Genomic DNA, 26,609 nt, shown 5'->3' on the forward strand with positions numbered 1-26,609 from the left:
AAAAATGCACAACATGGGGAAAGTTAGTAACACACGAAATCTACACTTAACTGCTCATCACGAAGAAATTCTCTTTTCAGGAATGCTTCATCATAAAAATCAACATTCAGAGAATGTAGTAAAAACATTTAAATAACAAGAATTTTTAATTAATATGTAACACCTCGGAAAAATTTGCCATCCAGTTTGGAAGTCTGAATACTTTGCAAATAGCAGAACACAGAAGACAGACACTATCACTGTCTAAGCACTTCCTTCATCCATCATCAGCCTTGGCTCATACCAATAGCATGACACTACCCAAAAATTAAACTAGCAGAGTCTCAGTATAAACATTCTGAGAGGAAAAGGAAGGGGAAGGGGGAAAAGGGACATTTCAGAAATTCTGTCCTAAGCAAACATAGCAGCATGGCATTTTCCCAGATACAAAGTATTATTGTTCCCAGACACAAAAGTGCCTTTTTTAAACATTATGTAAGTGCAACTGACTCTCTAAATACCAGATTTGACAATATCAATTACAGTTCAAAGTGAACCTCAAATTAAAGTTGTAGAAAGAACACGAACCTTAGCAGCTTTCTACAACAGTATTAGTATGTTTCTCCTATTTCCTCCAAAATATCTTTGGTTTTGCCACATAGTGTCAAGCTGTACTAGTGCTACTTACTTACCTTAGTATAAGTTACTTCACCCTTTTTTCAAGCTTTACTCTAAAAATTATAATGTAGCCAAGATCCCATCTCTAAATTACCAAAAGTTTGACTTCACTTTTCACTCCTAAATGTCTTTCCCTTTTTAAAAATACTTCTACATTTTATGGTTTTGATGATTTATACATTTTTATGAAGAAACTAAATTTAAATGTCTGTGGTGGAATGAAGTTACAGTAACCTCCATGTAGCACAGTTTTACCATCAAAAAGTAAGCGTGCCCACAGGTATGAACTCTGGACATTTTACAAGTTGAGAGTTGCCATGTGCATGTACATATTCATGTAGGCATGCCAGCTATGTTCAGACTATCCTCCTATTTAATAACATGGAATGAGAGAACTACTTCTATGTAAATTTCTAATACTTTAAAGATGAGGAATACCTGCTTAGGTATTAACACTCCACATAGAAGTTGTGTAGAGAGAGGAATCTTGGTTTCCATCCCCACCTCAAAGGTTATATGGTCAGTCCTTTGCATCATTGCTCCAATGCTCTCACTACCCGGACTGCCTAACTACAACTAGTTAGGCACAACTCCATTCCCACCCTTCTGCTGGTTTCCTGGCATAGCAGCTGTGTGGGTCTGAGGACAGGGACAAAACAGGTATCACAGCTGACTTACTGAGTACATTTACCTTAGAGATTATCATAAGCTTAAAAAATAATATTGCACTGATGTTCTGTGTCTTCCTTTTCCTTCCCACTGATAGCAAGTCCAATTCCAGGATTTTTAATTAAACAGTAGATGATAAGGAGCTACAATCAGACCTGTTGATTCTCTCCTTCTGGGACACTTCAAAAGATGCACTTCCAAGAGATGTGTTTTAAGAGAAAGAGACTAGACAGCTTTAGTATTAGGTGCTGGATGACAGATTGCCCTGTCAAAAATAGAAATAACACTGTGGCTTAACATGACCTTCTTCAGAAAGAAGAGAAAAAAACTCTTTAGCAGCAGAAGCTATGAGCACCATAGAGGATAGGGAAGGGAAAACCCATCTCTCTGTGACTGGAAACACCCTACTATTTTCAACTGACATTTGGTTCCCTTGATTTACACTGCTCTCTGGCCTCCCATACAACTATCAAATTTATATAGGTGTTTGTAAAGGAGCAAGATTCATAATGGGAGAGGTTCCAGGCATGGAGAAAAACATACAGCAATTGACAGGACTTTATTATATGGACTTTACCGTTATTATGTGGTTTCAGATATGTGTATCGCATTGTATCCACACTACATAGTCCACAGCCTGGGTATGCCCAGGCTTGCCATGAATTTGCCTGCTCCCTGCTTCCCTGCTCCCCTCTCTGATAGGCTGAAGAAGCTGCAGAGAGGAGACAGTTACCATTCGCCCTTTCCTTCCCCAGTTCCTCCCATGTTCCTCCCCCTTTGGCTGTGTCCCTACCCCGGTTTGTTCCCCCGTTTGTCTGTCCCATGCTCCACTCCATATTCTAGCCCTTTCCCCACCTGAACTCATAAAACCCCGGCAAGCCTCAATAAAGTATTCCATTTGCACTTCTACCTTGTCTCCGGACTCATCCGTGCTGTGTCACGGCCCCATCCCCCCTCGGACCGTGGCACGTGTTTGTATAACGGCTTAACAGGAAAAAGACCTAGTTACTAAAGCTCATTGGGTTTGAGCTATTTTAAATTTTATGCATGTTGATTTATGTACACTAAAGTCCCTCAGAAACATTTGGAATTACGTAAAGCTGGGCCGCTGAAATTAGTATCTCTCTAACAATAGTAACTAAACATTGCAGACAAATAATGTAAGTGTAGAGAAAATAGAAGTTGTCAAGACTCAAGTCAAGTCTGCAAGTTTATTTAGACTTTTGACAGAACCTGGAACTAAATAGGACACTTCTGCATTAAAAAAATATTATCACTCTATTTTCACTTTTCTCTTGAGATTTTGATTTGTTGGGGGATTTTTTGGTTGGTTGGTGTTTCTTTTTGTGGGGTATTTTTCCTAGGGTTTTGCATGTTTGGTTTGGTGGGAGGTTTTTTATTTGTTTCGTTTCTGTTTGTTGGGGGGGGGTGAGGAGAGGCTGTGTGTGTGTATATGATTCTCAGTCCCTGGCCTGGACCCTGTCTTAATCAGCAATCATGTCAAATAAGGTTCTATGATTTCCAGCAATTTATTCATAAATTAAATGTTTCACATCATAATCTTGTTCAAAATAGTACTCAGTATTAATGCCAGGAACAGCATGGGGCTTGCAAGTACCCAAGTATTTCTGTAAAGATGCAGAAAGCGCAAGAAAATTCCCTTGCCCTGTGTGTTAGCTACTCCTACAGACTTCTGTTCATTTTTCTTATTACAGAAGTGGTTTCTAACTCCCAGTGCAGACAACATGCTCTTCTATCTAATTCACATCAAATTATCACATAAATTGGGTACTTCCTAAATATTCAGCAGTGAAGGGTTACTCTTCAAAAAAAAAAAATAAATCCAGGCATATTTGAATTAGAAAACATGCCACTCCTTGGCTTCTCTGGACTGTCAGAACAGTCTATTGCAAGGGCTAAATCTTTTTAATATGAAGATAAATGGTCTTTCAGCTGTAGCTATGTACAGTGTAGGTGAAATCCAGTCACGTGTTCTGTCTACAGCAGCTGTGTATTCTGCTGAAATCTCAGACCAATGGAGCTTATCCTGTCCTTCCTTTAAAATGACAACGAAAATGACAATGAAAATACCTGCAAGAGCATGTCAAACAATGACCACATAGAAAACAGATCCATTTTAGATTTTGTAGAAAAGCTTGAGGAAAATTGTTTACTGTATTTCTTCTTGTTTCAAAGGAAGAATTAAAAGCTCTTCATATTTTACAGAATCATAGAATCCTTGAATATCTCAAACTGGAACGTATTCATAGGGATCATCAAGCCCAACTCTCTGATCCTTGTAGGACTTACCTAACACTAAACTAGATGACTCAGAGCATCATACAGACTCTCCTTGAACCCTGACAGGCTTGATGTTGTGACCATTTCCCTGAGGAGCCTGTTCCAGTGACTGACCACTCTCTCTCCCAGTGAAGAACCTTTTCTAATGTCCAATTTGAACTTCCTCTGGTGCAGATTTGTTCCATTACCTTATGTCCTATCACTGCTCACCAGAGAAAGATCAGCAGCTCCCCTTCCACTGCCCCCTCGAGGTCTCTCTTCAGCCTTCTCCCAGGCTGAGCAAACCAAGTGACCTCAGACATTCCTTGGAAGTCTTGCCCTCAAGGCCTTCAAATTTTTCCTTCAAATCAATGTGAAAATAGAGTATTAAGAGTACCTTATTTTTTTAACAGTGTTTGTCAGAAAGACAAAATCTTATGCCCACACAATATGGGTATAAGAAAAGCCTAGTTTCCTCTTTCTTTAGAGGTGCCAATTTATGGAAGCGGATAGTATTTCTAATACCCATGAAAGATTCCAACCGGACCAGACTTATGCAATAAGGTCTCAGTGCTTGCCACCTTACAAATTTTCTTGCCTGTCTCAACAATTTCTACATGTAGACTCCCTAAGGTTTGTGCTTCTCTCTGTTGTGCAAGTGACAGAAAGTGTGAGTGCATAAGCAAGTGAACTAGATGAAACTGGTAATTTAATCGTATGGATTAAGTAAAAACTGGTAAGGCTGGGATGCCAGGTTGGACAGCTACATTCAGTGTTAACAGCTCCCTTCCTGTTTCTTCTGCCTTGCCTCTTTTTTTTTTTTTTCCTATAGATTCCTAAAGGATCTATATAGTCACTCAGGAAATGTCAAAATCCAAACCTGTATGTTAAAGCAAGTCCTACATTCTCATAATGCAATAAATAAGTCTGTGACAGACTTTCATGCATTTGAGAGAGATGCTTACAGCTTACAATGCCGGGAATGCAACCTATTATGTTACCTTTCATGTTTTCAGATTGCACAGAACATGTCAGATTACTACTCCAGCTGTAATTTCTGCTACTGTACTGCAGTTCAAATTATATAAAATATATAAGTATAGCCACTTCTGATTTATGTGAGCAAAGAGCAGATTCTGCTCCTACAGACTGCTGCTAACTCAATATTTGTAATTATGATGAGGTTGTAAGAGAAGTAGCTAGATTCTAATCACTACGTAACATGGCAACTAACTATGTTGCTTTCTCCACAACATCATCAAACAGCACTGATCTAGAGTCTGGAAATTCAAAATACGAGAAGACTTAAACAAATCCTCACTAGCTCAAAAGGTAAGTGATTAAGGACTCAGGCAACAATGGAGAACACATGTAAATAAATGGGACTAGAAAGATGTAGAATGTCTTTCACATCTTGTTTAGCATCCCTGCTTATTTTCCAGCACAACGAAATACAAAGAGAAACAACCTCAGAAGCAGACAGGATGATCCCTCTGGTTATCTAGCAAAGGAGAGCATGTTGTAAAGTAGAATAGAAAATGGCAGTTCATAAACAATCATAAGATGCTCAAAAGAACAAATCTGTACCTCATTGGTTGGCACAGATGGAAGTGACAAACTACAATATCACAAGCACTGACAAAGAACCACAAAGTACTTAAATTACAGCACTCTGAAACCACTGAAATTTACTAGGAGGCTGTACTTTTTTGTACACCCCTACTCCTAAAAGCCAGATGATAATATCATGACTCTGCCTATTGAGTAACGTACTGCATGGAAAGGAGAGAGAGAAGAGAGAAGAAAGAGGGAGAGAGAAAAATAAAATAAAATAAAAATATAAATAAAGATCTCATTACTGCCCTGTCTTTGGAAGCTACAATGTTGTGGAGAAAAGGACACAAGAAGGTAAGGTCACCTCCTTATTGCTGTTTGCATTAAAAGAGAGCATTTTTATATTTAATGTTCCATTTTAGCACACTGGAAGCACTCTCTTCTGTTTTTCTCAGTATAAACACAAATTAATGCTAAGAACATTGGCATTAATCTGTAGTTTCACCACTTTAACACACAGAATAGAACTTTAATTCCCAACCTAATAGAACGGTTGCAAGGCATTTGACAATAAAATCTCAAATAAGTTCTACAAGAGGCTTGAGAGGAAAAAAATCAATAGTGAGCCTTGAAGTTTTCTCATGCAATGGTTTCTGCCATCATAGACAATTTGCTAAAGAGACACATTCAGATTATTTTATATCAATACAGATACAGAACACAGAAGCAGCATGTAAACTGTTTCCACAAAAATAAACTATATACTTTAACTTGTTCTATTTTCAAGAAAATCTCATCATTTCCAGTCAGAGTTCCTAATCTTCATACTTACCTAAACTTAACTAAAAATATTTCTTTAGATCAGTTCATTTTCTCTATCAACTGTAAGTTTTGTTTTACTAGAGAATATGTAAACAAATTATCTTTTCAGACCATGAGACTGTAACTGGTCAGGGGCAAGGGGGTATAAGAGGTATGTGTTAATGGCTAGTTTGTTTGGTTGGTTTTTTTAAATCAAGGCTCAACACTTTGATATTAAGACAGGCTCATACTATAAAACAACTGTTGTACAAACTTTGCAAAACAGATCAACCAAAATACCTCAAACCCAGCCCCAGAAATCCCTCTTCCACTGTTTAAAAGCTGACAGTTGAAAACTTCAAGACGTGAGCAAATAGCTGCTAAGATTAGATCACTTAACTCATTTTCACATGTGATATAAACAGGATATAAGTCCATGTCTCTGGAGATGAAAGATTAGAATTCCAATCTGCACCACTCTCTCATCCATGGAATGAAGGCTTTAACACATTGTTCTGCCACTTGAATAAATGCAGCCACTGCCTTCACTTACTCTTAAGACTGTCAGTGCTGAAGTTCTAGAGTGCATCAAATTTTCAAGGGAGGGAAGCAACTCCACATTGTAGCATGGAACTATTTTGATATAGGTTTATATAGTTAGCCTCTCAGAACATGTAGAGAACAAAGAATTGTACAAAACCATCCCATACCTTTTCCTTTCATATACAAAACAAATTTTATGTAAAAAATAGCCAAGATGCATAATTTTAAATCTGGTTGCAGCAACCGCACACTTTATCTATCATTAGCCTCTACAGTTCCATCATATCACAAATGCAAAAATTTCCCTTGGGGTGATAGGGAAGAAGTATATAATCTCTTACCACCGACTATGCCTTAGTGATATGATTCAGGCTATAAACGCCTCACAAATTTAATTATTAATTAATTTTGAAGAAAAAAACCAATCGGTAATCCAGGTAAACTTGAATTACAGTATTTTTGCTAGTCAAAACATTACCACACCTACTATTTCAAATAAGTTAAGAGAAAGAACATCTAAGTCCACCTGTGCAAAAAGGGAAAAATTTCTTTTCTGCACTACAGTTATTTCAATTGAATATGTAATTGCCATTTTCATGCTTGTTGAAATAAAAAAGTAAAAAAAATAATTGAAGAAATACAGAACCAAATACAAAAACAAAGAGAGGCCAGAAGTGAAACAGTGGGGTTGAAATCATATCTGGTGTTTTAACTTTATAAGGCTATTCACACAAGTATAAAAAACAGGCAGGTACCTGGCAGGTTAACACTTCCGTGATTTCATATAGACCTAAACATCCTCTTACAGACACGATATACAGGTACATTACATAAAGCCACTTGTTCTTCTAAGTAATATGACAGCCCAGGATACAGTTGAAACAGATTTAAACTAAGTAAACATATATGAAACTTATGCAGACTGCATACAGGCATTGTCAAAAAATAGTAAACTTTTCCAGCAAGTTAAACTATCACTGCACTGCATCTGACTCGGTTGTTATATAGCCAGGCCTGCAAATGACTTTGACTGAATATTAAAACATTTATTAAGTCAAAGAAAGGCTGCTGAATCAATCAACTGATTATTAGCCAGCTGTCTATATTTAGGACTGGCCCTCCAAGTATTTAAAAGTTTACCACCAAGCAGAATATGCCTGCCTCTGTCAGCGCTCCAGATTCTAAGTCTCCACATATTTCCATAAGTTTTAAAAGTATAGTAGTAGCTGAAGAAACAATTTAGAATTTTCTTCTTCCCTAACAATTCATCTTTGATCAGGATTTTTTAATCACTATTTGTACAAGTGCAAGAAAGTATTTATTAAGAATGATAATTCTTATGCTCTGTATCACAGTGCAGCACAATAAGAGTAATCATAAAGGAAAATGTCACTGCAGCCTGATGGTGTGTCACTCAGTGAAAGGCGACTTTAGCAGCTAATTTAGTTATTTAGCAACACTGTATACAGAGTCACTTCCACACAGAAGACTAAATCAAAATCAAAACTGTTCCAATTACAAACAGACATGCACACAATTATTGCTATCAAAATGCAGCAAAATCAAAATTTCTTACATAGGACAAACTGGGTAAATCATTTCAGGTACATGGCAAAATCTCACTGTGCTCTAGACAGAACTTTTAATAAGAAGGCTTAAGACTAATGAATTCAAGCTAAAGGGGAAGGTACCGAAGCAGGTTATGACTGTGCAAGATGGAACTGGGCCAACGCATTAGGTCTATTAGGTCTACTACACGTTATTCAGTTACTGTCAAAAAATAAAGTAAACAAGGAAGGAGAACTATCTGACGTCATCCAGACATCACCATTTTCTGAAATGTTCCTAACCTTTTCACTGTCCGTCTTCTGTCCTTACTGTGCTGCAATATATTCATATCTCATTAGAACAAGTGGTATCATTCCAGTTATTAAGGACTGTGATTGGTTTTACTGTTGATGGCACCATGTTCCCTTTTGGAGAAAAAGGATGTGACAGGAATGTTATGAAATCAGTTAAACTCGAAGCCTCATCTCCCTCAGGACTCCAGGCTGGCAAATGGGACTTCCATGCTGTTCCAATCCTGCCCTTTCCCCAATAAAATCCACACCTCCCCAGCATGAACACTTTATACAGTCCAACTCAGTATGGCTAAAGCTGAGGTTTTACTCCCTCTCCTTTTATTATATCTCTCACAGAAACATATATAACAGATACACAGGGATTAACAAAGCTATCCTACATGCAGATCCAGCCCGTAGTCTTGGCATCACATTCAGTTTAGACACACACATTTTGCCTATTGCAAAGTCCTGAAGGCCTGTTTAGCTCAGTAACCTTTCCTATTTACTCTCACCTCACAGCTAACACTCTGTCTATCATTACCTGATGTGATGTTTTAATCACATAAAAGTTATTTAGCTTCAGCAGAAGTAACATGGCAGCTTCCACAACCATGCTGTGGGAAGACTCACTCACCCTAGCCTTTGGCTCTGACTCTGCCATATTGTCTCTGCCCATACAGACCTCTCTCTTCCAGCTCTTCTTGCTCCAACACATGAAAGAGAATGCCTAAACTACATTTTAAAACATTTTCAAACCTTTCTCTGTTTAGTCTATCATTTCCTATTCAATAATGAAATGCTAACTTTTATCTCCAGCCAGTCAATAGCAGAGAAATGGAAAGTGTAATTAGATCATCTCATTTCCTCTGATGTTGCCCCTATACTCAAAGACGTTTCCAAACTTCAGCATCTTCCGTTTTATGTTACTCCTACTCAAAACTGCCCTTTGCCATGATGCCTTTGAATTTTTAGGATTTTTACCTTTTTGTAGGCTTTAATGTAGCTGTATAGTCTGTCACATTTTAGAATTGTAGTCAAACACTCACCAAACCCTATCCCCCATTTCATATCAAATTTTCTAAATTCTTTAAGCTTGTTTAGACTTCTTTTCAAGGAAGGCCTTCATGCTGTTTAAGGATATTTGCACCCCAGGCCTGAACAACAAGATACCATCATAGTCAAAGCAACCTTCAAGCCTGGACACTTGAAGCCTCCAAAAACAATACGTGCTGTGAAGAAGAGGAAGATGAGAAAGGGGTCTTAGGACCTCGACCTCCAACCCAACTTCCATGGAGGCGTGCCTGGGGGGCAGATCTGGGGGCAGATGATTCTCGGATAGGACCATAAATTGTGGACATGGGGGGCGTGCACCATTCATACTCCTTGCTCCTGAAGGCCTTCATTAAAGAGCTGCTCTTATCTAATCTCTATTAAATTTGCCTGGAGAGTCTTTTCTGGCTCCTGATTTTAAGGCAATAGCCAAAATTCTAACAAACAGGTTAGGAAATATAGATGTTACCATGCCTACCTATTACCACCATACTACTACTTTGGATTTATCTGCTTCCTCCACTATGTTTTTCAGCTTACTTAATGGACTCTTCAAGACAGGCATTGAACAGATTTTTTAATGTAGTATATAATCTAGCACAACAGAATTCCGGCCACACTTAAGTAATAGTATGGATAGTGTGATATCTTAGTAAATACCCTACTATAGCACACTGAAATGCTTATTGAATTTATTTCTATGTAGAACAATGCACAAAGTATGTCAGCTACATATGCAATGATTCAACACCCCAAAAGTTAATCGGGATAGAATTTGGCTTAATCATGATTAATATGATGTGCTTCACCTCCCCCAATGGAAAATGTACCAATGTGTGCTTTACTGCTCTGTTTACATTCTTTTTTTTTTTTTTTTTGAAAAAGGAAAAAATATCATTGCACCAGAGACTGATGAAAGGCAAGGTATGCAGGTTATTGTTTAAAAATGCTATTTCTGTCCTCCAAAATGATGAAAATTCAGGGTGGGGGAAGCATTTTAATTCTCAGCTTCTGCTACATGTTTGTAGTCTGTATGGCTTTAGTGGAACTGTATGAGGTTATTAAATCCTTAAGGTTATTAAATATTTTCCTTACAAGTACAGATTGCTTTTTAAAGTAGTTTTACATATGTTCATCCAATTCAGGTTTTATTTTGGTTTCCTTATATGGAGAGGCTTCCTCTCCTTCCTTGGGAAACCTCCTTCCTAGCTAAAAGACCCCATTTTCAGGAAATATTTTCTTTATTAATTGTTTTGCAATTATTTATTTATACCTAGGTACATGAACGAATGATTCCTTCCTTTTTTGGCATTGCTTTTAGTTACCCCATAGATCCAGACTGCTCTCATGTCTCAGTGCAGCAGTAATTTAATCAAGTTTCATATTTAGTTCATTTTTATTTTTCTTGGAAGTCAAATCTTCAAATAATTTTGCTATGATTCGCTGAATTCTTCCTCCAGTTAAGAAATACTTACAGTTATATGGTACCCATAAGAGACTGAAGTATTCCACTTTAAACTGTATAACAATGATGAAAAACAAAGACAGAAAGTCTATGGGACATAACTTTATCTAATAAAGATGTGTGTGTGTGTGTGTGCGCATAAATATATAAATGTCTACTACTGTCTTGCTATGGGATATGAAGACTGTATCCCCAAATTGCATTTTTAAGACATCTTTCACCATTCATGCATGTCCTATTTGCATTGAAGTGGTCCTTGCATCTATCTCCTTCTTCCTACTTCATGCTCTCTGTTTTTCTTCCACATATTGAATGTATATTTGGCATTACTCTTCAACAGAATTTCAAAAAAATTTTTTCTAATCATTTCGTTCAACTCTGTAAGCCCTGTAATAGCAGTGTAACTGCTCAGGATGTTTCACAACTATTCTTTGGTTAAATATTTACCTCAAAATTATATTGGTGCAATGTTTACACTTTTTTTCCACATTACTAATGAATGCTGACTCTGTCGTTCACACTGCATGGTTTCTTCTGACAGATTTAATTAACAAAAGGTTAATCAGCTCTAAGACTGATTCTACAACATTTCTAGGTGTATGTACAATTTACACGTGAATTTTCCAACTGAAGTCAATATCATTACTCATACTCTTTATTTCTGTACATACTGTAAGTGCCCTGCTAAGTGGAGTCAAGTCCCCTGTGTGCTGCTGGATTAATGCAAAGAAGCTACACGAGAGGGTAAGACTTGATTCCTTGTCTTAGTGCTTGAAAGCTTTTTTTCTCCTTGGCTTGGAGAGTTTAGCAATTTCTGGAAAATAACTTCTGCTTTGCTTCTGTAACATCTCTCACTTCCCATAAAGCCATAACTTTATTCCAGTTAAATCAAACATTATTTTCAAAGCAACCACTGCCTATCACTGATAAGAAAACTCCAGACAGGAAAACAAAAGGCAATATGAATAATTATCTAAGTGACTTGACTTGTTTTAAAACTGTGGTCACATAAATCTACTCATGTCATGCCATCACTACTAACTGTTCTTTGAACTTCTTTGCCTCAGAAACAAACACAACATTCATTTTTTGTATCTATCAAACCAATGCCTTGAAGGCCTTTTTTACTATTCTCAAGGGCATCTCCCTGGTGGAGGGCTTCCCCTTCAATCTCAAAAACGCCCAGTCATGCAGTACAGTATTTCCCTGCCTAGGGGCTTAACTCCCCATTTGTCCAGTGTGTTATCCTGTCAGGCTTAATACTGGCCTAGAATTATAGTCTCTTTTCTTATATCAGCAAGGGATTAAAAGAACTCAAGTTTTAGAGAGTTTGGGTTCTTTTTTCCAAATGCTGTTAACTGCTAAAGATGACACAGCATTTAGAAAGATCATTTCCCCACCTAATCTGCTATTCTCTGCAGGAGGAGGACCATCTTTCAATTATTAGTTTGAAGCAGTTTTCTGTAATATGTGGATCAGTACTATCTGCGCATTAAGCCCTTCCCAGGGCTAATTCTGTTCTTTCTGACTTCCCTGAAGCCAGAATATGAAGCATTAGGCTCTCCATTAAGCACAGACCTAAAGTCAGGGGAAAAGCACGGTCTGGCAGCCCTTGGTCTCAGCATCTCATGGGGGAATTTTGATTTTTTTTTCTTTTTTTATTCCTACAGCTACTTTCTTGGGAGACTCCCTTGATTTAACTTCTCACAGTCATTCAGCTTCACTGCAACAGCCTGAAGAACATGAGATTACTTGAAAAATACCAAACTAACTCCTGCAGTACACAGTATTTCACAAGAGAGAATTACTAAAGAAATACTTTCTGAATGTTTAGTTCTCTATTTAATTGACTAACATTTTGATAATCAGTCTGATAATCATTCTGAAGTTACACCACTGAAGTCTTAAACATTTGATTTATTTTCCTAAAAAATTATACAAAATTATGTATTGACTGATCAGTCACTCTTCTCCAACCTGAGAGTTTAGCTGCACCTGAAAGAGTATAATCCAGAGAGATCAGTAACATAATATACTGGGGAAAATACAGCCAGTGTTTGTGAAGTATGACATTTTTGTACAAAATTGTTTAGATTTCATTCTTGAATAATTCAACAAACTTGCACAGAAGGACAAGCAATTCGATGCATTGTATTTGAGTCTTCAAAAACATTACTGAAAAGTCTAGCGGCCAGTAAAGAAACTAAATCACTAAAGAAAAAAGGGGTGTAATGTTCTCATGACATAGTACACAATTAAAACTAAGGAAAAAAGGACAGGAACAAATGGTCAGTTTTTACAATGATAAAAAAATAACAATGAAGGATTCTCTACGAGGATATGTGCTGGGACATGTGTTGTACCTTATATCCATAAATAATAAATAATATTACTTCCAGTTGGACACGCAGGCAAATAATGAGGTGAAAAAAAGCTGCAGACAATACCAGATTATTTAGGAGAGTCAAGTCTAAAACTGGCTAAAAGAACTGCAGAAAGGACTCACAGCACTGAGGGACTAGGCCATAAAACAGTAAACAGAAACAAGGGCCAAGAAGTGTAGACTAGGGAAAACGTCAGAAAACAACACATGTCCCTTTTTTAACTGTATTGAGGTACTGTAGACTGTCAGATGAGCTTTAAAATGGGTACTATACAGAGAAAACATCTTGTATTTCTTTTACCTGATACTCCAAAAGCATCAGAAAACTGCTTTCTGACAGTAAAACAGAGTAAGTACAACAGCAAGAACTCTTAAGAAAATGGAAAAAAATAAGATGTTGTTATACTACTATCAGTCTCTTATGCTGTCATGACTTAAATCTGACAGGCAGTTCTGGGTTCCACAACTTTCAAAGGGTTAATAGAATTATAAAATCTTCAGAGAGAGGCCACAAGAATGAGCAGAGTGTTAGAATTATGCTCATGTATGAAGGAGCAATAGAAAACCTTAGCTCAGAAATGTCAGAGAAGACAAGGAGGGTATGGTAATATTTAACTAAAGAAAGAAAACGAAGAAAAAAATATTCAGATAGAAGAATTGTGGAAGAAGCAGTAAAACTGTCAGACAATTTAAAGCAAACAAACAGGGATACTGGCCTACTCAGACAGAGCACATGACAAAACTGTAAATCATAGAATGATAGAATCAACGGGGTTGGAAAAGACCTCTAAGATCATCAAGTCCAACCCTTGATCCGCTACCACCAATGTTATAGACCATGGCACTAAGTGCTGCATCCAGTCTCATCTTAAAAACCTCCAGGGACGGAGAATCCACCCTAGGCAGCTCATTCCAATGTCTGATTACTCTCTCTGTATATTCTTCCTAATATCCAACATAAACCTCCCTTGGCACAGCTTAAGGCCATGCCCTCTTGTCCTACTGCTGGTTGCCTGGGAGAAGAGACCAACCCCCACTTGCCTACAACATCCTTTCAGGGAGTTGTAGAGAGTGATGAGGTCTCCCCTGAGCCTCCTCTTCTCCAGGTTGAACAACCCCAGCTCCCTCAGCCTCTCCTCATAGGACTTGTGCTCCAGTCCCTTCACCAGCCTTGTTGCTCTCCTCTGGATCTGCTCCAGCACCTCAATATCCTTCCTGAACTGAGGGGCCCAGAATTGGACACAGTTCTCCAGGTGAGGCCTCACCAGCGCTGAGTTCAGGGCAAGAATCACTTCTTTGGATCTGCTGGTCACACTGTTCCTGATACGGGCCAGGATGCCATTGGCCTTCTTGGCCACCTGGGCACACTGCTGGCTCGTGTTCAGGTTCCTGTCAATCCAGACTCCCAGGTCCATTTCTGCCTGGCTGCTCTCCAGCCGCTCTGTCCCCAGCCTGTAGCGCTGCCTGGGGTTGTTGTGGCCAAAGTGCAGGACCCGGCACTTGGCCTTGTTGAACCTCATCCCATTGGAATCAGACCATCTCTCCAGCTTGTCCAGGTCTCTCTGCAGAGTGCTCCTGCCTTCTAGCAGATCAACACTCCCCCCCCAGCTTGGTGTCATCTGCAAATTTGCTAATGGTACACTCAATGCCCTCATCCAGATCATCAATAAAGATATTAAAGAGGACTGGGCCCAACACTGATCCCTGGAGGACACCACTAGTGACTGGCTGCCAACTGGATGCAGCCCCGTTCACCATCACTCTCTGGGCCCAGCCCTCCAGCCAGTCCCCAACCCAGCACAGAGTGCCCCTGTTCAAGCCGTGGGCTGCAGCTTTTTCAGGAGTATGGTATGGGAGACAGTGTCAAAGGCTTTGCTGAAGTCCAGGTAGACACATCCACAGCCTTTCCCTCATCCACCAGGTGGGTCAAGTTGGTCAGACAGAACCTGCTCTTCCTAAACCTGTGCTGGCTGAGTCTGATCCCTTGTCCATCCTGTAGGTGTTGTGTAATTGCACTTAGGATGATCTACTCCATAACCTTGCCAGGCACTGAGGTCAGGCCTGTAGTTTCCTGGATCCTCCTTGCAGCCCTTTTGTGGATCGATGTGACATTCACCAACTTCCAATCATCTGGGACCTTCCCAGTGAGCCAGGACTGTTGGTAAATGATGTAGAGTGGCTTGGTGAGCTCTTCTACCAGCTTCCCCATCACCCTTGGATGGATCCCATCTGGTCCCATAGACTTGTGAGGATCCGGGTGGCTCAGCAGGTCGCTAACTGTTCCCTCCTGGATTACAGGGAGGTTATTTGGCTTCCTGTCTCTGTCTACCAGTTCCAGAGGCCAGTTGTCCTGAGGACAACCTGTCTTACTGTTGAAAACTGAGGCAAAGAAGGTGTTAAATATCTCAGCCTTTTCCTCATCTTTGGTGACTGTGTTCCTCCCCATATCCAGCAAAGAATGGAGGTTTTCTTCCTTGCCCCTCCTTTTGCTATTGATGTATTTGTAGAAGCACTTCTTGTTATCCCTAACAGAAGTGGCTAGATTGAGTTCAAAATGTACCTTTGTCTCTCTAATTTTCTTTCTACATGACCTAATTATATTCCTAAACTCTTCCTGAGTAGCCAGCTCTTTTTTCCATAGTCAGTACGCTCTCTTTTTTACCCTAATTTTCTTCAAAATCTCCCTGTTCAGCCAGACCAGTCATCTTCCCCAACAGGTCACCTTTTGGCACACTGGGACAGCCTGCTTCTGTGCACTCAAGACTTGTTTCTTGAAGCATGTCCATCCCTCCTGGACTCCTTTGTTTTCAGGGGCTGTTTCCCCAGGTACCCTCTGAACCAGTCTTCTGAGTAGGCCAAAATCTGCCCTCCAGAAGTCCAGGGCAGAAGTTTTATTGAGGGCCCTCTTTGCATCCCTGAGCATTGAAAACTATTATTTCATGGCCACTGTGCCCCAGACGGCCTCTGACCACCACATCTCCCACCAGCCCCTCTCTATTTGTGAACAACAGGTCTGGCAGGGCCCCACCCCTGGTAGGTTCATTTACCAGCTGGAGCAGGAAATTATCCTCTATACACTCTAGGAATCTCCTGGACTGCCTCTTCTCTGCTGTGTTGAGTTTCCAGCAGACATCCAGCAGGTTAAAAGTCGCCCACAAGAACAAGGGCTGGCAATTTTGAGATATCCACCAGCTGCTTGCAGAATAAATCATCACCCTCATCATCCTGTTTGGGTGGTCAGTAACAGACTCCCACCAGGATGTCACCTTGTTGGCCTTCCCCCTGATTCTGATCCACACATACTCAACCTTATTGTTACTGACTTCAAGTTCCACAGAGTCAAGAGACTCTCTAACATATAGAGCCACCCCTCCACTACTCCTACCTCACCTGTCCCTTCTGAAGAGCTTGTAGCCACCCATGGCAGCACTCCAGTCAGGTGAGTCATCCCACCACGTTTCCATGATGGTGACTACAGTATAGCTTTCCTGCTGCATGATGGCTTCCAGCTCCTCTTGTTTGTTACCCATGCTATGTGCATTGTTGTACATGCACTTGAGCTGGGCTGCTGATTTTAGTTCTAACTCTGGCTTTCCACCCTCAGGCTCATCTCTGGAATGCTTGGTTTCAATCCCTTCCCCCTTCAAACCTAGTTTAAAGCCCTTCTGATCAGTCACATCAACTTACGGGCTAGAGTCCTTTTGCCCTTGCTAGACAGATGAAGCCCATCTGACTCTGGCAGGCTGGTACCATAGAATTTGCCCCATGGTCAAAAAAAACAAAATTCTGCCAGTGGCACCAATCCTTTAGCCATCTATTGATAACACAGGTTCTCCTACTCCTCTCCTCATTCATCCCTGCTACTGCAGGAACTGAGGCAAACACCACCTGTGCTCCTATCCCATTAACTAATCAACCCAGTGCCTTGAAGTCCTTTTCAATTACCCTGGCACGTCTTTCATTAATATGCTGCTGCCAGCCTGGACCACCAGCAGTGGATAATAATCACAGGGCCAGATTAGCTCAGGGAGTCTCCTACTAATATCCCTCACCTGGGCCCCAGGAAGGCAGCAGATCTCCCTGTGGGATGGGTCCATTCGGCACATAGGGCTCGCAGTTCCCCTCAGAAGGGAGTCACCAACTACAACTACCCTTCTTTTTTTCTTTATAGCTGTGATTGTAATCCGTCTGGTAGACAGGGTGCAACTGGAAAACCCTCCAGACAGATCCTCTTCTTGACTGCCCTCTGCCTGGCTGTCCAAGTCCAGGGCCTCATACCTGTTTTTTAAGGTCATCGTGGGAGGTGATGGGGGTCAGGAGGAGATTCCTTTACTCTCAGGAGGTTCCATTCCTCCCCACCTACTTGGTTTGCTCCATCTCCCTGATGGCAGGGCTTCACTGTCTCCTCTTGGACTTCTTTTGGGGTTGAAAGGGTATGACTCTTCCAGTCTATTTCCCTTTCACTCTCCCTAAAGCTTCTTAGCCTCTCCACTTTTTCCTTGAGCTCTGCCACCAGGCACAGGAAATCATTCACCTGCTCACGCCGTATGTGGGTGTCTCTCACACTGTCCTCTGGGATTTTGTTGAAGCAAAGCACAAAAAACCAAACACATAACATAGCCAAATATGTGGAAGATGGTTCTAGCTGCGGCTAACACAGTAGTTGAGCTATGCATTTTGAACCAAGCTTTCAGCACTTGTTCAGCGGGCCTGTGTATTCTGTGGCTTATAAACCCCCACCAGACAAGACAGAACACTGTTTTAGAAGCACCTTTGGCCTCATGTAATCTCACCTATTCTCACATTATTACTAGACTTAAGAAAAAAATGTGGAAAAACCTGCAGGACTGAACCATATACATCAAAAAAATGTCAGTAGGGCATCTTTTACATTCTGTCATGTTTTGCCTTGTAACACTTTCCTTCCTTGGTTTTACATGGATTACATGTAACAATTTTAAAGACTGTTAGTGAAGGTTGCTGAGGATGTTTTACCACTACAGGACAAGCCACAAAAGCAAAATTCATTGTTCTTTAAGAAAGAATAGTCTAGTGGAGACTTTATTATGAATAGATAATATGCAGAGAATTTTCCTCTGTAACAATCAATGAAGGTACATAATACAAGAGTCTTAGAAAACAAAAAAAAAGTGCATGTCCTTTGTGCAGCACACTCTGAGGCTATAATTTCCTCCATGTGGAAAAACAGCCTTGAATAATGTTGTGGTTGGATCCAGACCCAAACGAATGACGAAGCACTTGCAGTAATAGGTTCTCCTGGAATTGTCTGGAACAATTGTTCTTCTGGAGCTATTGTTCATGAGTAAAGAAAATTTTCCTTTACTCATGCTGAATAAGTAACTATATAACGAGTGCACTGTTATTAGTTTAACCTAAGAAAATTACCTATGCTGTGAAATACTAGCACTGTAAGACTGGCATCATCAGGCCTCCGAGATACAACCATAGGGGTTTTAGCATCTTCCACAGACACAGCCGCAGTAGCATGACAAACAGCAGCTCGCTCATTCTGAGCCATTAACCCATTTACCTGGGCAGCTTTAACTTCCGTCAGTGGCAGAACAAAGATAGCCTGTTGTTTGTCCTCAGCTCAGCCTATGGCTACCTTGTACCAGCTGAGAAAGATTCCCCACAATAGGCTTGACCAAGCCAGAAAACACATCATCAACTCTCCATGTAGCACAATGCAAATCCTGAATTACTTTGAGTTATCATTTTCAGGCTACTGTAGTACAAACTAAACTGGCAAATTGAAGTCAACCTATAAGATTTATAGATCTGTTTTGAACTGAATACACCAGTGCTCAGATGCTTCTTCCCCAGCCATGCTCAGCTGACATGACCATAAAATGAAACGTCACAGTCAGAAAGATACTTGCCCCAACAATACTATGCTCCAAAACATGGCTTTCCCTCCAATGATTCAGAAGGTACAAAGAGAATTCTGCACTTCTTTTGAAAACCCCCATTGCAGGAATTAAAAGGGCTGTGCTCTTGTGTGTTCAGTTAATCAATTAATTATTTAATAATTATCTAATTAATATTATCTACATATTATATAATATCCATTCTCCTCGGGCCTCTTCAGACTAATAGTTTTCTAGACAACACCTTTTTTACTATCAACAGATATTCAGAAAGATTAATGCAATACTTGCTTTTAGAGGCAAAATCAAGTTGTTTTTAAAGCTTGGTACTTATTAGTGGGAACCGCTATCATTGCATAAGTAATGTCTATTAAGTAATATCACCTATGGTGTACCTGAGCAGAAAGTTTGTCAAAACCAAATCTCCAGCTCAAATTTCACAATACATGAAATGCTGATGAAAAAACGTACTAAGTATTTGTAACTGCACTATGCAATATCTTCTAAGAGGGCTACCAAAATTCAGACTGTGTATACAAAAACATAAGGGAAATACTTTATAAACTCTTAAAAATACACTGTATAGCAACTTAGTTGGCATGTGACCAGGATGACATACTTCATGTTTACCCTCAGCATTTGCCAGTTAAATATTAAGGGAGCCATTAAGGGATTAATTTTCTCTTCTATTCTGCCAGTCCTCTAAAAAATTATTTAATTCTCTGATTTCCAGCAATGCATGACAAAAAAAATGACAGTGTAACAAATCACCCTTTACAAATCATTACATATAGAGAACCATGTTAGTCAAAGAAGAACATCTTAGGTTTAGGATTGCTCATCCTTCACAGATTCATAACAGGTCTACAAATCTGGGAAGGGCCTACACTTTAAATTATCAACAACGAAGTTCACATTTAGTTATCTACAGCAATCTCAAAGGGATGGGGAGGGAACCCTGTAAGCACATAGTTCCAAGTATGCAAAAATACAGGATAAAACTAGCAGCCGTAGGATTTTATTTACAACCCGTTATTACGCCTGTAATTGAACGCACTTAGAGCTGGGATAGCTAGCGGGAACGCAGGCTACACATGAAAGGTAACAACTCGATAAAACTGAGTTTTGCAGAGAAAATCAACCCTTTTTATTGTAAAGAAGCTGGCCTAAGACCAGTTTGCACTGTGCATAAGAGGGAAAAGAGCACTAATTACTTGGGGCTAGATTATCAGGCAAGGTAATAAAAACAAATGCACTGCAGTTTTAGCTCAGCCCGACCATCAAGTCCTTTGAGAACAGGACCTATATATCTCTGAGATTCCTAACACAGTGTTGAATACCTATGGCAAATAAGACACAACTATGAAGCTGTACCTTGATAATCTTTCTTTTTTCCTCAGTTATTTTATGACTTGCTTATGGAAACTTATGCCCTGTTGCTAGTGAAATTTAGACCCCACAAATAACAGACTGTCACTGACTTCTCATATAACTATTCCTCCATTCAACTATGCAACTTGATGCATCTGAAAGTCTCTACAAATGTGCAAATGATCCCAAAACGACATGCTGCCATTCCCTACGTGCCTGCCACATATGGGTTCGCATACAGCAGAGCATTATTCAGCAATAACCAGATGGCAGAGAAGGTGCGAAAAGAAAATGCATCCCCAAAACACACCTCAGCCGATGCTAAGGTCACTAGCGCAATTACTAGCCCAACTGGGACTAGAGCACTGTTGGAGCTCTCCTAGAAGTTTCGGGGAGCACCCGCGGGGGCACAGTTACCGCAAGTCGGGCGAAGTTCCGCACCCGCTGCCCCCGCCGTGACTCACCAGCTTGGACTGGGCGCGCTGCAGGAACTCCTCCATGGCGCCGGAGGGCCGGGCGGCTGCGAGCAGGACAGGGCACAGCAGAGCAGAAGCACCACTGCCGCCCCACTCGGCTCCGCGACTCCCGCGCCCTCCGCTGCGGAGCAGCCCCGCCCCGCCCCGCCCTGCCCCGCGGGCCGTGACGTCAGGCCGTGCTGCAGGGGCCGCGCGGAGCCCCGCGAGGCGCGGGGACGGCAGTCCTGTGATCTGCGCCCCCCCTGGTCTGCCCGTCGCCCTCCTCTGCGCCCCCCCTGGTCTGCCCGTCGCCCTTCTCTGCGCCCCCCCTGGTCTGCCCGTCGCCCTCCTCTGCGCCCCCCCTGGTCTGCGCGTCCCCCTGGTCCGTGCGTGCATCAGGCCCCGGAAAGCAGCGGTTTGCTCTGTGTCAAGAGTTCGTGACCGAAGTACAGAGGGCGCCCAGACCCGCCTCGGGGTCTCAAAGCAACAGGCAGCAGTTGGTGTCTGTTGGGGGCCCTTGGACAGCGATGACTCAGTTTTCCATTTCACATCTGCTAAAACTCAACAATGGAAAGCTCGAGGGCATCAGTCAAAGACAGTGAACATTTCGGGGTCCCCTTACCATGGTGGCGCAAGGTCTGGAGGGAACCAACCAGTGGGTTCAAATCGAAAAAGACTAGGATTAGATTAAATAGTAGGAAAAAACTCTTTAGTGCAAGGGTGGAGAGGCACTGGAACACATTGCACAGGGAACTTGTGGCTGACCTATCCCTGGAAGTGTTCAAGGCCAGGTTGGATGGGGCTCTGAGCAACCTAATCTAGTAAAAGGTGTCCCTGCCCATGGCAGGGGGGGTGAAACTAGATGATCTTTAAGGACCCCTTCCAACTCACACCATTTTATCATAATTCCAAGATTCACAGTCAAGCCTCCAGAAAACCTGCCCTCTACCTCAGACCTAGGATCCTTTCTAAATATAGTGCCCACAGTCACATTTCATTTATATTTTCAGTTGCACAGCTCGCAAAGGAGTCTCCTAGACTAGTGTCCACTTTATAGAGAAATAAAGAGAAATGTCTAAGAGCTAGAGTCTGGAACTACAGAAGTCAACGGAAAGTCACATGATGAGTGTAGAGTAGACCAGGAAATAAACTGTAGGATTTGCAGCTTCTCTGATGCTATCACACCACTAGGATTCACTGGTGTGGGATTTTTTTCCCCCCACACTATAAATAACTACCCTGGATAGTACAGATTTATTATTCCAATGAAGCTGGGCCTCACTGAGGAGCTAGTGATGGCTAATTGTTAATAAATTCAGTGCTGTGAGATCTGGGATTTTTCTCTCTTGTGTATTATTTTACAGCTCATTGAAGATATTACTGTAAAAGCTAAAAGCTCTTGCTTCCTTATTAACAAACTTTTTTTTGTTAGCATAATCTACTCTCATTTGATTTGTTGATTCTTTCATGATATTCTGCAGATCCTATTACTGTGTTTCCTGTCATGATCAATTTGCTGTGCCCAGTCATATGTTCCTATTATAAATTGTTCTGGAGATCAGAAAAAAAAACCCTAACCTGTATCAGAACTATTTAAAACTGAAAGGTAAATTTTCATTAAAACATTAGAGTGGACAAATTACATGAAACAAAGTACTCTAAATGACAGTGTTCTAAGCAGAAAAAAAGAATTCTCTTACATTTACTGGAACATTTCTTCTTCTGAAATACATTAGTGTGTTATTGTGTTTTAGTACCCTATCTGAATCTTGGTTTTCTGGGTGTTCTATAGAAAAGCAGCTCTCTTGAAAGAGTGCAGGTTTTACACAACATATTCTAATATTTGTAACTTAAAATTGAAACTGAATATTATAATACAGAAATTGCCATGTAATTTGAGATGCAGGGTTGAGGTCTATTGAAAATGTATTGCTCAAGAAGAAAAATATATGAGCTCCAGAAAAAGAAGTAGAGCTTGTATTTCACCTCAGTGAAGTTTGCAAAACAAGTAGAAAAAAAAATGCAGCTTGCTACATGAGTTAAACTGAGAAACTGATGCTCAAGGAGGTCATTTTTGCTGCATAGGTATTTAAAAAGAAATAAAGCCAGAAGGCAGACTCTGGTCAGCAAATAGTTGAAGAATAAAAAGCTGAATATGCTAAATAGGCAGCAAAGTTGTATTCTTATGCCTCATACCAATAAGCACTCTTACTCCCATACGCTGTAAATATAGTGTGTTGACTAATTACTTCTTTGTACATCCACTTAATAGGTCTGTGTATGTGAATATAGCCTTACATAATGTACCCTTACCCTTAGCCAAGTGGTCTTTCACTAAATATAGAGGAACTATGTGGATCTTTGTGATCCACGTGCTCGAATTCCAGAGATGGCCTCAGTACAACTGCATTGGAAACAAAACAGAGTGCACTTGAGCTCCTGAAAACATGAGCAGCAGATAGCTTTTAAAACTGTTTTTTAAGTAACTTGTTTGCCTCCATAATTATTGTATGAGTTAGATATTGAGGACTTAATTATTCACATCCTATTGGGCAAAACCATGAAAAGAGAACTAGTCTTTTTGTCTGCTTGTCATGGCTTGAGATTCCCAAAATCCAATTCCCTAATCTAAACCCCCTCCTACATCTCAACCTGGTGTAAGATGTGTTTTCCAGACAATCACATGGACTCAAAGTGGGGAAAAGGGAATTGCAATGACTGTACAAATAAATACTACAATACATTATATACAACCTTAGCTATCTCTACCATGACATAAGTATTTACAATGCAGACTTTTTGATATGCCATAGTTTCTGTAGTTCTCATCCATTTTTTTGTTCTCCAGGCACGCAGTTGAGATTGTTTTACTCCATATGATGGAGAAGCAAAACCGGAGATTACACGTCTCGGAACAACTCAGTTATGAACTCTGTAGCTTATCTTTACTATTTAGCAAGGAATTTGCAGAACTGTCATGATACAGCTGCCCAGTGGTTTAGCATTTCTGTCATAGTGGTGACAGAATCTATTCACTTTGATAGAATATTAGCAATCATTTTCCTGTTACATAAGGCTGAGGTTCTCATTGCAAGAATTGCTGTACTACCACAGTAAGAATAAAAATAATTTCTGCCCCATAGAATAAGTATGTAACATAATCATTTCAATAAAATAAGAAGAAAAAAGTTCACAGCCATTAGGTCTTGTAAGAAGATATTATTTAAAACTTTGAAAGGAAAAATTAGTGAAAAAATAATTCTTTAGTCAGCCATCAAAATAAACAAAAAATAATAAAGTTGCATGTAGCAACAGATTGACAGGCACTGACAATGGCATTCAAGCTATTTTGCCCTCAGAGTCTCTGCATGATTTCCACATACACTTAAGAAAGCTACTACTTTTCTCTTACAGGTTTTACCAACGGGACGTGTCTTTGGAGTCACCAGTTACCCAGTCTTCTATATCAAGCATCTTCACTTCCTATGGGGAGCTTTTCCACAGTTTTACATATTTCAGTTACACTGGTCGTAGAATCATAGAATCATTAAGGTTGGAAAAGACCTCTACAATCATCAAGCCCAACCATTAACCCAGCACCACTGTGTTCACCAAACAACTGTGTGCCCTAACTACCACATCCACCATGTCTTTTCTCCAGATTAAACAACCTCAGCTGCCTCAGCCACTCCTGATAAGAGTTGTACTCCAGACCCTTCATCATCTCCATTGCCCTTCTATGGACACTTTCCAGCACCTCAGTGTCTTCCTTGTAGTGCATGAGGGAACCCAAACTGAATACAGAGTTTGAGGTGAGGCCTCACCAGGGTACAGGGGAATGATCCCTTCTCTAGTCCTGCTGACCACACTATTGCTGATGCAGACCAGGATGCCACTGGCCTTCTTTGGCCGTCTGGGCACACTGCTGGCTCATGTTCAACCACTGTCAACCAGCATCCCCAGGTCCTTTTCTGCCAGGCAGCTTTCCAGCCATGCTGCCAGAATCCTGTGACACTGCACGGGGTTTTTGTGACCCAAGAGAAGGACCTGTCACTTTGCCTTGTTGAACCTCATCCCTCTGGCCTTTACCCATGGATCCAACCTGTCCAGACCCTTCTGCAGAGCCTTCCTGCCCTCAGCAGATCAACAATCCAACCCAACTTGGTGTCATCTGCAAGTTGACTGAGGGGACACTCAGTCCCCTCATCCATATCATTGATTAAGATATTAAATGGGACTAGTCCCACTACTGAGCCCTGGGGAACATCACTTGTGCCTGGTTGTTGGTCACTCTATAATGACAGAAAGAAATAGTCTCAAATATCAGAAGATTCTTCTCCTCCAAATGTGAGGACTGTCCATCAACAATTCATAAAACTTTTACACTGTGAATGCCTCCTGTCTTTCTTTACAGAAAATGGGGATGAAAATTGAGTCAATAAACTCAGTGTCCCTGTTGGATTCCTACTAAGGTCCGATTAAGAAATTGTGTTCTCCAAGGGACCACTGTTGCTTGTTTGGTTACTTATTCTCAGCCATAAATTTCAAGGTGAAATTTTGTAACAGTCCCTATTGCTTTTATGGAATATTAGGTATGGAAAATGTAATTGCCGTTGCTTTTTCTGAGGGGTAGAGGAAGAGAAGGAGAAGCCATGCCTCATTAGGACACGACTCGTAAACATCTTATACAAATATCTGTTGAGGTTTTCAAAGACTGAACACATTAGTCTCACTTTAGCAGTGAATAGCACATAATCCTGTGTTACCATAATTGTCTATTTTGTTGCTCCTTGCAAAACTGTGTGAGATACCAGAGTGCGCATTTTTGAGCCAAAGCTAGCTACTAATTCAAAGCCAAAAAACACCACTAAATCAGTACCAAATGTACTTGGAGGTATCAATGGATGATGAATGGCTTTCTCTGTGGAAAAGTACAGGCTGAAGGCAAACAATAGAACTGCAGGTTTAGTCCCCTCCCAAACTCCAACTTGTACCAAATAAACATGAAATTAAGAGTATGAGAAGCTAGAATTCAAATTCATCTCCCATCAGCACTATGACAATGGTAACCGACTTTCCAGTTTGTTCATCGAATTTCAACACAACGAATTCTAAGGCAGGTTATTATAGAAGTTAACCTTCTTTGCTACTACCTCTTTCTTATTCCACTTGTGCTGAAAATTTAGGCAAATTACATGCCCCATGTGAATACATCCCTAACTGTACAAATGATCAATCTACTAGGAGTCAAGAGATGGTATTTCATTTGCACAGCCTGAATATGGACTACTTGAATGAAACTAATCCCAGGTCGAAGAAGTAATTCTAGCAGATGTGCTCAGCTTTGCAGGTTTAAACTGTTACCAAAACTCCTGTCAACCTACCCCTCACTTGGAAGTTAGTTGAAGGAAATTTATTCCCATTATACTGCCGTGTAGTAGTACCATTTAAACCAGGCAGAAAATATGTCTCCAAGGAATGGTAATCTCTGTCAAAATACAGAGAAAGGACTTAAGACATTTAACTTAAATCACTAGCACTGTTTCCATCCCATGTACATGGGTCAAAGTCCTCGAACACAGAACTCTTTCTCAGCAATATCTAGTCTCAAGGTTTTATGCTGCAGTGAGCTCAAGGTATTTCCAAGTT

General features: G+C 40.5%; 1 protein-coding gene across 6 annotated transcripts in view; it reads right to left on the reverse strand.

Annotated features, from left to right (window-relative positions):
• Positions 1-21,069, reverse strand: part of PRUNE2 (prune homolog 2 with BCH domain) — a 148,803-nt gene extending 127,734 nt beyond the window's left edge. For 5 of the 6 annotated variants that reach the window (XM_027634605.1, XM_027634607.1, XM_027634606.1 and 2 more), the window contains exon 1: positions 20,970-21,065. In XM_027634605.1, the coding sequence (XP_027490406.1) occupies positions 20,970-21,005 (36 nt within the window). In that variant the 5' untranslated portion in view covers positions 21,006-21,065. Of the gene's footprint in view, positions 1-20,969 lie in introns of all 6 variants that reach the window. The other variant, XM_027634609.1, reaches the window with a different exon arrangement.
• Positions 21,070-26,609: the final 5,540 nt, after the last annotated feature.

This window comes from Corapipo altera, unplaced genomic scaffold (genome assembly GCF_003945725.1).
Source record: "Corapipo altera isolate COAL_440 unplaced genomic scaffold, ASM394572v1 61411, whole genome shotgun sequence".
In the NCBI taxonomy this organism is placed as follows: Eukaryota; Metazoa; Chordata; class Aves; order Passeriformes; family Pipridae; genus Corapipo; species Corapipo altera.